General features: G+C 42.2%; 1 protein-coding gene across 11 annotated transcripts in view; it reads right to left on the minus strand.

Annotated features, from left to right (window-relative positions):
* LOC134345516 (protein transport protein Sec24B-like) overlaps window positions 1–12,140 on the minus strand; it is a 239,669-nt gene that overhangs the window by 208,754 nt on the left and 18,775 nt on the right. For all 11 annotated transcript variants that reach the window (XM_063046288.1, XM_063046287.1, XM_063046286.1 and 8 more), the window contains one exon: window positions 4,112–4,849. In XM_063046288.1, the coding sequence (XP_062902358.1) occupies window positions 4,112–4,829 (718 nt within the window). In that variant the 5' untranslated portion in view covers window positions 4,830–4,849. The remainder of the gene's footprint in view (window positions 1–4,111; window positions 4,850–12,140) is intronic.

Genomic DNA, 12,140 nt, shown 5'->3' on the forward strand with positions numbered 1-12,140 from the left:
TATTCTGCAAATTTCAATGGTATACTAACAGATAAATACACTTAAAGAGTAAGGCCATATATTTTGGGTATATACCTCAAGAATGGTTGAAAAGAGATAAAAATAAATATTTACTGAATGTACTGCTGGTGGCTGGTAAAAAGACCCTTACCAGGAAATGGTTAAACATAGAAAATAGATGGAGTAGGCCATTCGGCCCTTCGAGCCTGCACCGCCATTTATTATGATCATGGCTGATCATCCAACTCAGAACCCTGCACCAACCTTCCCTCCATACCCCCTGATCCCCGTAGCCACAAGGGCCATATCTAACTCCCTCTTAAATATAGCCAATGAACTGGCCTCAACTGTTTCCTGTGGCAGAGAATTCCACAGATTCACCACTCTCTGTGTGAAGAAGTTTTTCCTAATCTCAGTCCTAAAAGGCTTCCCCCTTATCCTCAAACTGTGACCCCTCGTTCTGGACTTCTCCAACATCGGGAACAATCTTCCTGCATCTAGCCTGTCCAATCCCTTTAGGATTTTATACGTTTCAATCAGATCCCCCCTCAATCTCCTAAATTCCAACGAGTACTAGCCTAGTTCATCCAGTCTTCCTTCATATGAAAGTCCTGCCTTCCCAGGAATCAATCTGGTGAACCTTCTTTGTACTCCCTCTATGGCAAGGATGTCTTTCCTCAGATTAGGGGATCAAAACTGCACACAGTACTCCAGGTGTGGTCTCACCAAGGCCTTGTACAACTGCAGTAGTACCTCCCTGCTCCTGTACTCGAATCCTCTCGCTATAAATGCCAGCATACCATTTGCCTTTTTCACCGCCTGCTGTACCTGCATGCCCACTTTCAATGACTGGTGTATAATGACACCCAGGTCTCGTTGCACCTCCCCTTTCCCTAATCGGCCACCATTCAGATAATAATCTGTTTTCCTATTTTTGCCACCAAAGTGGATAACTTCACATTTATCCACATTAAATTGCATCTGCCATGAATTTGCCCACTCACCCAACCTATCCAAGTCACCCTGCATCCTCTTAGCATCCTCCTCACAGCTAACACTGCCGCCCAGCTTCGTGTCATCCACAAACTTGGAGATGCTGCATTTAATTCCCTCATCCAAGTCATTAATATATATTGTAAACAACTGGGGTCCCAGCACTGAGCCTTGCGGTACCCCACTAGTCACCGCCTGCCATTCTGAAAAGGTCCCGTTTATTCCCACTCTTTGCTTCCTGTCTGCTAACCAATTCTCTATCCACATCAATACCTTACCCCCAATACCGTGTGCTTTAAGTTTGCACACTAATCTCCTGTGTGGGACCTTGTCAAAAGCCTTTTGAAAATCCAAATATACCACATCTACTGGTTCTCCCCTATCCACTCTACTAGTTACATCCTCAAAAAATTCTATGAGATTCGTCAGACGTGATTTTCCTTTCACAAATCCATGCTGACTTTGTCTGATGATTTCACCGCTTTCCAAATGTGCTGTTATCACATCTTTGATAACTGACTCCAGCAGTTTCCCCACCACCGACGTTAGGCTAACCGGTCTATAATTCCCCAATTTCTCTCTCCCTCCTTTTTTAAAAAGTGGGGTTACATTAGCCACCCTCCAATCCTCAGGAACTAGTCCAGAATCTAACGAGTTTTGAAAAATTATCACTAATGCATCCACTATTTCTTAGGCTACTTCCTTAAGCACTCTGGGATGCAGACCATCTGGCCCTGGGGATTTATCTGCCTTTAATCCCTTCAATTTACCTAACACCACTTCCCTACTAACATGTATTTCGCTCAGTTCCTCTATCTCACTGGACCCTCTGTCCCCTACTATTTCTGGAAGATTATTTATGTCCTCCTTAGTGAAGACAGAACCAAAGTAGTTATTCAATTGGTCTGCCATGTCCTTGCTCCCCATAATCAATTCACCTGTTTCTGTCTGTAGGGGACCTACATTTGTCTTTACCAGTCTTTTCCTTTTTACATATCTATAAAAGCTTTGTTCCCTGCCAGTTTTCTCTCATAATCTTTTTTCCCCTTCCTAATTAAGCCCTTTGTCCTCCTCTGCTGAACTCTGAATTCTCCCCATCCTCAGGTGAGCCACTTTTTCTGGCTAATTTGTATGCTTCTTCTTTGGAATTGATACTATCCCTAATTTCTCTTGTCAGCCATGGGTGCACTACCTTCCTCGATTTATTCTTTTGCCAAACTGAGATGAACAATTGTTGTAGTTCATCCATGCAATCTTTAAATGCTTGCCATTGCATATCCACCGTCAATCCTTTAAGTGTCATTTGCCAGTCTATCTTAGCTAATTCACGTCTCATACCTTCAAAGTTACCCCTCTTTAAGTTCAGAACCTTTGTTTCTGAATTAACTATGTCACTCTCCATCTTAATGAAGAATTCCACCATATTATGGTCACTCTTACCCAAGGGGCCTCTCACGACAAGATTGCTAATTAACCCTTCCTCATTGCTCAAAACCCAGTCTAGAATAGCCTGCTCTCTAGTTGGTTCCTCGACATGTTGGTTCAAAAAACCATCTCACGTACATTCCAAGAAATCCTCTTCCTCAGCACCTTTGCCAATTTGGTTAACCCAATCTACATGTACATTGAAGTCACCCATTATAACTGCTGTTCCTTTATTGCACACATTTCTAATTTCCTGTTTAATACCATCTCCGACCTCACTACTACTGTTAGGTGGCCTGTACACAACTCCCACCAGTGTTTTCTGCCCCTTAGTGTTATGCAGCTCTACCCATATCGATTCCACATCTTCCCGGCTTATGTCTTTCCTTTCTATTGCGTTAATCTCATCTTTAACCAGCAACGCCACCCCACCTCCTTTTCTTTCATGTCTATCCCTCCTGAATATTGAATATCCCTGAACGTTGAGCTCCCATCCTTGGTCACCCTGGAGCCATGTCTCTGTGATCCCAACTATATCATAATCATTAATAACAATCTGCACTTTCAATTCATCCACCTTGTTACGAATGCTCCTTCCATTGACACACAAAGCCTTCAGGCGCTCTTTTACAACTCTCTTAGCCCTTATACAATTATGTTGAAAAGTGGCCCTTTTTGATGTTTGCTCTGGATTTGTCGGCCTGCCACTTTTACTTTTCTCCTTACTACTTTTTGCTTCTACCCTCACTTTACACCCCTCTGTCTCTCTGCACTGGTTCCCATCCCCCTGTTGTGAACTAACCTCCTCTCGCCTAGCCTCTTTAATTTGATTTCCACCCCGCAACCATTCTAGATTAAAGTCAGCTCAGTAGCCCTCGCTAATCTCCCTGCCAGGATATTGGTCCCCGTAGGATTCAAGTGTAACCCGTCCTTTTTGTACAGGTCACGCCTGCGCCAAAAGAGGTCCCAATGATCCAAAAACTTGAATCCCTGCCTCCTGCTCCAATCCCTCAGCCACGCATTTATGCTCCACCTCATCGCATTCCTACTCTCACTGTCGCATGGCACAGGCAGTAATCCCGAGATTACTACCTTTGCAGTCCTTTTTCTCAACTCCCTTCCTAGCTCCCTATATTCTCCTTTCAGGACCTCTTCCCTTTTCCTACCTATGTCATTGGTACCTATATGTACCACGACCTCTGGCTCCTCACCCTCCAACTTCAGGATATCTGAGGAGAGCCCATCTTTAAATGTATGGATGGAAATTACAATGGACATTTACAAAATGGAGAAGGTAACAACATCTGTTAATCATAAGTTGGAACAATTTTATTCATACTGGAAAAATGGTTTAACTACATAACACCTCATAGGCCTGATTTTATTCTCACAATCAATAAATATGTTGGAAAAAAAATCACTCCCTGCTCTGTACATAGATTTCTTCTTTCGATTGGTCTTTCCTTCCTCTTCTTTCTATAAGGGTATACTTCAGATAAATATTATGTGGGGATTTGTGACAAATATGATTATATGATATACATGTACAGTATCTGAAATACATCTTATGGAAATGTTTGTTTGATGATGAAACTCAATAAAAAATAAATTACAAAAAAAAGAAAAAGTATTTGTCTACACAATAAAAACAAACATTCATTCCTTCCAAAAAATAACTCAAAATATCCCGTACCTGCAGTTGCTTGGCTACTTGCACTGGAAGAAAAGACAACAGGATTGACAGTAGGACCAGTTGGCATTGTCAGCGATGCTCCAACTTGGGGTTGCAAAGAAGCACTAGTATTTCCAGCATGGCAAGATTGAAATGATGCCTGGGGATGTTCCTGCCCCATTTTTGGCAATGCTTTTGTTTGACCGGAAAAGGCATTAAATGAAGGCTGACTGGTGGCAAGATGAAGAGCCTGTGAGGTTAAGGAAACATTATACTGGGTGTTGAAATCAGACGTAGCTTGATAACAGAAACTAGGATAAGTTTGGTGAATCGTAGCAGAATGGGATGGAAAAACCTGAGTAGTACTGTAAGAAGGGACAAAGTAAGGAACTTGAGTTGGGTAAGGTTCACCACTTGCAATGTAACTTGCTTGCTGAGGAGTGCTTATAAACGCCTGCCCGGATTGTGGTCTGGCAGTAGTCATGTTTGGAACACATGGTATAAATAATGAAGAATCCATGGGAAGAGTGGTGTACATCTGACCAGATCCTTGAGTATCACCCAAAGATGTAGGACAAAGAGGTCTGATGACGTTGTGAGCAGATGGCTGGTAGCTGTTCTGGTAATTGAAGTCATACTGTTGAACAGTTGATCTAAGTGGTTCTGGCTGATGACATCTTGGAGCAGTACTGCTCTTCTGCAGAGATGCTCCATCTCCAGAAGTCAGAGGATGCTGCATAGACAAGTTCTGTGCGGGGCCTGAAAAAATAAAAATAGTAAATATCTTGTTATATCTCATCAAATTATTTCCAATGTTAGAAACAAAAGGCATGATATATATGTGCAAGCAAGTATAGCACGTTTGTGGTTTTGTTGCAATACCATTGCACATGCAATGAGGAAATTTTTAAATTACAGTGGTTACACAGTCCTTGGTTAACATTTTCCCACATCTGCCCTTGGTTAACATCTGCCCGAAAGCCCAGTATGCACTGGCACCAATCAAATGATACCAATCTCACACAGAGCAGGAAGAAGTTTATCGAAGATTACAATGGGATCATGATCAGTGGGCCAGTGGGATGAGAAATGGCATGTAGAGTCTAATTCAAATAAATATTTAAAGCTACAAGATATCACATTTCAGTAAGACAAATCAGAGCAAGACTAACAGAGTAAAGGATAGGCCTGGGGAATGTTGCAGAACATAGACAAAGAACAGAGAACAGAGACCTCAGTGTGCAGGGACATAGTTCCTTGAAAGTGCTGACATAGGTAGAACAAATGGTGAAGAAGGTGTTTGGTAGAATTTTGAGTACAGCAGTTGAGATATAATGAAATGTTGTAGCTGTACAAAACAATGGTAAAGCCACATACAGTTCTGGTCAGCTTGCTATAGGAAGCTTATCATTAAAATGGAGAAAGTGCATAAAAGATTTATGAGGATGTTACTGGGACTGAAGTGTTTGGGTTACGAGGATAGGTTGGAATTTTTCCCCTAGAGCAAAAGAAGTTGAGATGACCGAATAGAAGTATACAAAATAAGAGCACAGTGTGCTTTCTTAGACATGACATCCACCAGTTTGGACCAGGACAAGCCATTTGTACTTGGAACATGAAGATCTCAGCCATCTCCACCTCAGCACCACTGACGTAAACAGGGGCATGTGACCATAAGGACCATAAGACACAGGAGCAGAATTAGGCCATCTGGCCCATCGAGTCTACTCTGCCATTCAATCATGGCTGATCCTTCTTTTCTATCTCCTCCTCAACCCCAGTACCCGGCCTTCTTCCTGTAACCTTTGATATCATGTCCAATCAAGATTAACCTATCAATCTCTGCCTTAAATACACCCAACAGCCTGGCCTCCACAGTTGCAAGTGGCAACAAATTCACCATCCTTTGGCTAAAGAAATTTCTCTACATCTCTGTATTGAAAGGGCATCCTTCTATGTGCTCTTCCCGCTCCCTGCAGCTCTTTGTTTTACAGCCATTGAAAGGTTGTTGGCATGACACGTCACAAGGCTCTCCATCCCCTTCAGGAACTTACTGTTTCTGTATCACATGCAAATTTGTAGTGAGTTAGGACAGGATCTGGTTACACAGTTGTGTACAGAAAGTAGAGAGAGGCACTATGAACAAAGCTTTGGCTGCATTTCACAAAGTTTCATTGGCTTTCAAGCACTTTAGGGTGGCAGAAGTTGAGAAAAATACCATTATATTTTTACTGTCATAAGGCACTTCTGGAATAGAAGTTTTTTTAAAAAATAATTCTAAATACAACAGCACTGTAGAAAGTGTTTATGAAATATAAAGTCAGGATAAAAAATTGCCATAAAGTATCTTGGCACTCAACAGGCCAGGCAGCATCTATGGGAAACAGTGAAGAGTCGACATTTCAGGCCGAGAGCTTTCGTTAGGTCCAGATGAAGGGTCTTGGCCTGACACATCGCCTGCTGAGTTCCTCCAACATGTTGTGTGTGTTGCTTTGGATTTCCAGCATCTGATTTTTTTGTGTATGTGACATCTTGGCACTGTTGGAGCAGAGAGGAATCAATTTCTAACATTAAACAGATAAAGCTAAAATCAAGCATTAGCACTTCTGTGAAAAGTTAAATTTATATTTTTATTTAATCAGAACTGTCCTTAAGACCATAAGACATAGGAACAGAATTAGGCCAATCAGCCCATCAAGTTTGCTCCATTCCATCATGGCTGATCCCAGATCTCACTCAACCTCATACACCTACCTTCTCACCATATCCTTTGATGCCCTGATCGATCAGGAAATGATCAACTTCCGCCTTAAGTATACCCATGAACTTGGCCTCCACCACAGTCTGTGGCAGAGCATTCCACAAATTCACTACTCTCTGGCTAAAAAAATTCCTCCTTACTTCTGTTCTAAAAGTTCGACCCATAATTTTGAGGCTGTGTCCTCTAGTTCTAGATACCCCCACCAGAGGAAGCATCTTCTCCACGTCCACCCTATCTAGTCCTTTCAACATTCGGTTGGTTTCAATGAGATTCCCCTGCATTCTTCTCATTTCCAGTGAGTACAGGCCCAGAGCTGCCAAATGTTCCTCATATATTAACCCATTCATTCCTGGAATCATCCTTGTAAACCTCATCTGGAATTTGAGATATGAGGCTGAAAACTGTTGACAATACTTCAAGTGCAGCCTGACAAGTGTCTTGTAAAGGCTCAGCACTATCTCCTTGCTTTTATATTCTATTCCCATTGACATGAATGCTAACATTGCACTTGCCTTCTTTACCATAGACTCAACCTGTGAATTAACCTTCTGGGAGTCTTGCACAAGAATTCCTAAGTCCCTTCACACCTCTGATGCTTAAATTTTCTCCCCATTTAGGTAATAGCCTGCACTATTGTTCCTTTTACCAAAATGCATTATCATACATTTCCCAACACTGTATTCCATCTGCCACTTTTTTGCTCAGTCTTTCAGCTTGTCTAAGTCCTGCTGTAATTGCATTGCTTCTTCAGCACTACCTACCCCTCCACCTATCTTTATATCATCTGCAAACTTTGCTACAAAGTCATCAATTCCAATGTCAATTCAATAAAAAGAATTTGTCTTTTTATATTAAAAAAATCATGATCCTTAGCTGGCAGGGGAGAGACTGTGATCATTAAGGCGGTTCTCCCAGGACGAGGCTATCCCATTGCACTTCAGGTGTGCTGACACCTGCGATGTCCCCAAATCACAAGACGAGACAAAGGAGCAGAAGTAGGCCATTCGGCCCATCGAGTCCGCTCCGCAGCTCCACCATGAACTAAACTATTCACCCATCTAGTTCCAATTTCCGGCGTTTTCCCCATATCCCTTGATACCCTGACTAATTAGATACCTGTCAATCTCCTCCTTAAACACCCTCAATGATCGGGCCTCCACAGCTGTATGTGGCAACGAATTCCACAAATCCACGACCCTCTAGCTAAAAAAATTTCTCCTCTTCTCTGTTTTATCTGGGTACCCTCTAACTCTAAGACTATGGCCTCTTGTCCTGGACTCACCCACCAAGGGAAACAACCCTTCCACATCTACTCTGTCCAACCCTTTCAACATTCGCAATGTTTCTATGAGATCCCCTCTCATTCTTCTATACTCTAATGAATACAGTCCAAGAGCTGACAAACGCTCCTCATATGTTAGCCCCTGCATTCCAGGAATCATCCTCGTAAATCTTCTCTGAACTCTCTCCAACATCAGTACATCCTTTCTAAGATAGGGGGCCCAAAACTGCATACAGTATTCCAAATGAGGTCTCACTAATGCCCCATACAGCCTCATCAACACCTCTTTACTCTTATATACTATTTCTCTTGAAATGAATGCCAACATAGCATTCGCTTTCCTTACCGCCAGTCCAGCTTGGTGGTTAACCTTTAGGGTATCCTGCACGAAGACCCCCAAGTCCCTTTGCACTTCCGATCTTTGAATTTTCTCCCCATCTAAATAATAAACTGCCCGATTATTTCTTCTTCCAAAATGTACAACCGTACATTTGTCAACGTTGTATCTCATCTGCCATTTCTTTGCCTACTCTCCTAAACTGACTAAGTGTCTCTGCAACCTTTCCGTTTCTTCAACATTTCCTGCTCCTCCACCTATCTTGGTGTCATCCGCAAACTTGGCCACAAAACCATTTAATCCATAATCCAAATCATCGATATACATCGTAAAAAGAAGCGGCCCCAACACCGATCCCTGCGGAACACCACGAGTAACTGGCAACTAATCAGAATAGGATCCTTTTATTCCCACCCTTTGCTTTCTGCCTATCAGCCAATGCTCCATCCATTTCAATATCTTTCCTATAATTCCATGGGCTCTCATCTTATTAAGCAGCCTCATATGCGGCACCTTATCGAAGGCCTTTTGAAAATCCAAATACACATCCACAGCCTCTCCCTTGTCAATCTTATTCGAGATTACCTCAAAAAATTCCAATAGGTTTGTGAGGCAGGATCTTCCCTTCATGAAACCATGCTGGCTTCAGCCTATCTTGTCATGCACCTCGAGGTATTTCATAACCTCGGCCTTGAGGATTGACTCCAATATCTTTCCAACTACAGATGTCAGACTAATAGGTCTGTAATTTTCTTTTTGCTGCCTCCTTCCTTTCTTAAATAGCAGAACTACATTTGCGACCTTCCAGTCCTCCGGAACCATGCCAGAGTCTATTGATTCCTGGAAGATCATTTCCAATGCTTCCACAATCTCCAAAGCCACCTCCTTCAGAACCCTTGGGTGCACCTCATCTGGACCGGGAGACTTATCTATTCTTAGTCCACTTAGCTTCCCAAGCACTTCCTCTCTAGTAATCTTGACTGTACCTAATTCCATTCCCTGATACCTCTGGCTATCAGGTATATTGCTCATGTCTTCCACTGTGAAGACTGATGCAAAATACTCATTCAGTTCCTCCGCCATCTCTTTGTTATCCATTGTAATTTCTCCAGCATCATTTTCCATCGGTCCCGTATCTACCCTTGTCACTCTTTTACTCATCATATATTTTAAAAAACTCTTAGTATCCTTTTTTATGTTAATCGCCAACTTCCTTTCATAATTCATCTTTTCTAATGACTTGCTTAGTTTCCTTCTGTAAGTTTTTAAAGTCTTCCAGTTCTCATTTTTCCCATTTTTCTGAGGGGGACCGTCACAGGGGTGCTATCCACTACCTCTCTATAGGTAGTATCTATCACCTCCTCACTTTCCCTAATTAGCCGAAGGTCATCAATTTCCATCTCAAGCTCCTTAACACGGTCCTTCAGGAGCCTCATCTCAGTGCACCTGGTGCAGAGGTAATCCTTGGGGAGGCTGGGAGTCTCCCAGGGTCCCCACATCTGGCACTCCAAGCACAACACTAATCCTAGATGCATACCTCTAATGCTACTGTTTGTACTAAATACCAAAAAACTGTAACTTACTCCGTTACTATGAGACTCAACGGTCGCAGGAAGCCTCTTCCCGTCTCCGTTGAAGCCCGTTGAGCCAAAGCCCTTTCACTCTGCACCCTCTCACTCCGCAGCCCGCTCCGACGCTGCCTGCTGGCTATGGCGGTTTCCTTTTTAAACTGTTCGCGCTCAACTGGCTGACGTCACGTGCCTGCGCAATCTGGCCTCTCTCCAACTCCAGAAATAAAATGTCTTCTCGCTGGAAATCCTTAGCCTCTTACCACTGTCTTCTTGATCCGAAGAGAAAAAGTCTGCAACTTCCTTCCTCTTTTTAAACTGTTCGCGCTCAACTGGCAGACGTCATGCGCCTGCGCAGTCTGGCCTCTCTCCTACTCCAGAAATAAAATGTCTTCTAGCTGGAAATCCTTAGGCTCTTACCGCTGTCTTCTTGATGCGGGGTACTCAACTGCAAAATTTGTGGTAGCCAGCTGATTCTTAGCAATAGTTCTAGTAATAGAAACATAGAAAATAGGTGCAGGAGTAGGCCATTTGGCCCTTCGAGCCGGCACCGCCATTCAGTATGATCATGGCTGATCATCCAACTCAGAACCCTGCACCAGCCTTCCCTCCATACGCCCGATCCCTTTAGCCACAAGGGCCATATCTAACTCCCTCTTAAATATAGCCAATGAACTGGCCTCAACTGTTTCCTGTGGCAGAGAATTCCACAGATTCACCACTCTCTGTGTGAAGAAGTTTTTCCTAATCTCGGTCCTAAAAGGCTCCCCCTTTATCCTCAAACTGTGACCCCTTGTTCTGGACTTCCCAATACTAATATATAGTATTGTATTTCAAAATTTCATGACAAAGGATTTTCTTCTCAGAAGTGTTGTCAACTGTTACTCCAGATCCAATTTTCCAACAATGATAAAGAGGCATCCTTGTCCAACTGGATATGAAAATGTGAATGCCCAATGCCTCTGCCTCAGCATGCTATGGCTTCAGTTTCTTAAAGAGTGTTCCATCATCTGCAAGAGCCAGTGCCACACACACAAATCGAAGGTGTTGTACAAAGTACAGTAAACTGCAATCTATAATACCTATTGAAAGCTTGATTTAGGCAAATTATTGCTTTCCCAGCCTAAGGGAATTTTATAAGTTCAGTTTTGAGACTGTTACCTGGGAAAATACGGTAATAATCATCCTAATAACCCAAGAGTCTTGTACATGATGTTGGATTCTGATGTTTAAATCTAAGGTTATTTCAGAAGTCAGGGAAGAGGTACAAAACTTGATGATTAATGATTGCTTTAATAAGCGTTGATAGAACAAAGAGAAATTGAAACAGACAATGATGGAGGTCTATGAGGTAAAGAAAGAGACAGAGGAACTAAGATACTAACGTACTAATAGCCAGCTATTTTTATACAACAGAGATAAGGAAAATTCCATTCCAATTTGTAGATAAGAGTTAACCAATGAAAAAGCACTTAATTCAAATAATGCAGAATAAAGAGAAGCTTCCAGAGCTTTCCAGAATGATACCAATAGGGGAACACAATGAACTTGCCTTGACATACTATTATCACTCGGAAGCATATTAGGCAGTTACAAGTCATTAAATAAAATACAAGCGGACAATTAATTGCTAAACAGCAAAGAAAATATCAATTAAACAGTATAATCTAAGAACTAAACAGTCAGATCCAACAATAATCAGAATTTTAAAAATCTGAAACACTAAATATCCTGCTATATTTCTTTGCCTCCATTATTCTCACATTTAAACACCTTCTGTATTTTCAATCCAATTATGCAGGTGAAAGATAGCTGCACTCATACATCCAGGAATCTGCAGGCTGCAGTGACAGAACAATATTCATACCTGAATGCTCAACTATTCACATACCCATTTCAACTTACTTCATGCAAATATCCTCTCTGGGTAACATACATACTAAGAATACGGTGCAGAAGTCAAAGACACCAAGCTGAACAACATGACAGCCAGACTAGCCAAATGGGACCCAGGGGAAAAAAGATGACTGGATTCACAATTGGCTCAGTTGAAGGAAGCGGAGGATGCTGGTCGAGGGTTGTTTCTTGGATTGTGGGCCTGC

Source organism: Mobula hypostoma, chromosome 4 (genome assembly GCF_963921235.1).
Source record: "Mobula hypostoma chromosome 4, sMobHyp1.1, whole genome shotgun sequence".
NCBI lineage: Eukaryota > Metazoa > Chordata > Chondrichthyes > Myliobatiformes > Myliobatidae > Mobula > Mobula hypostoma.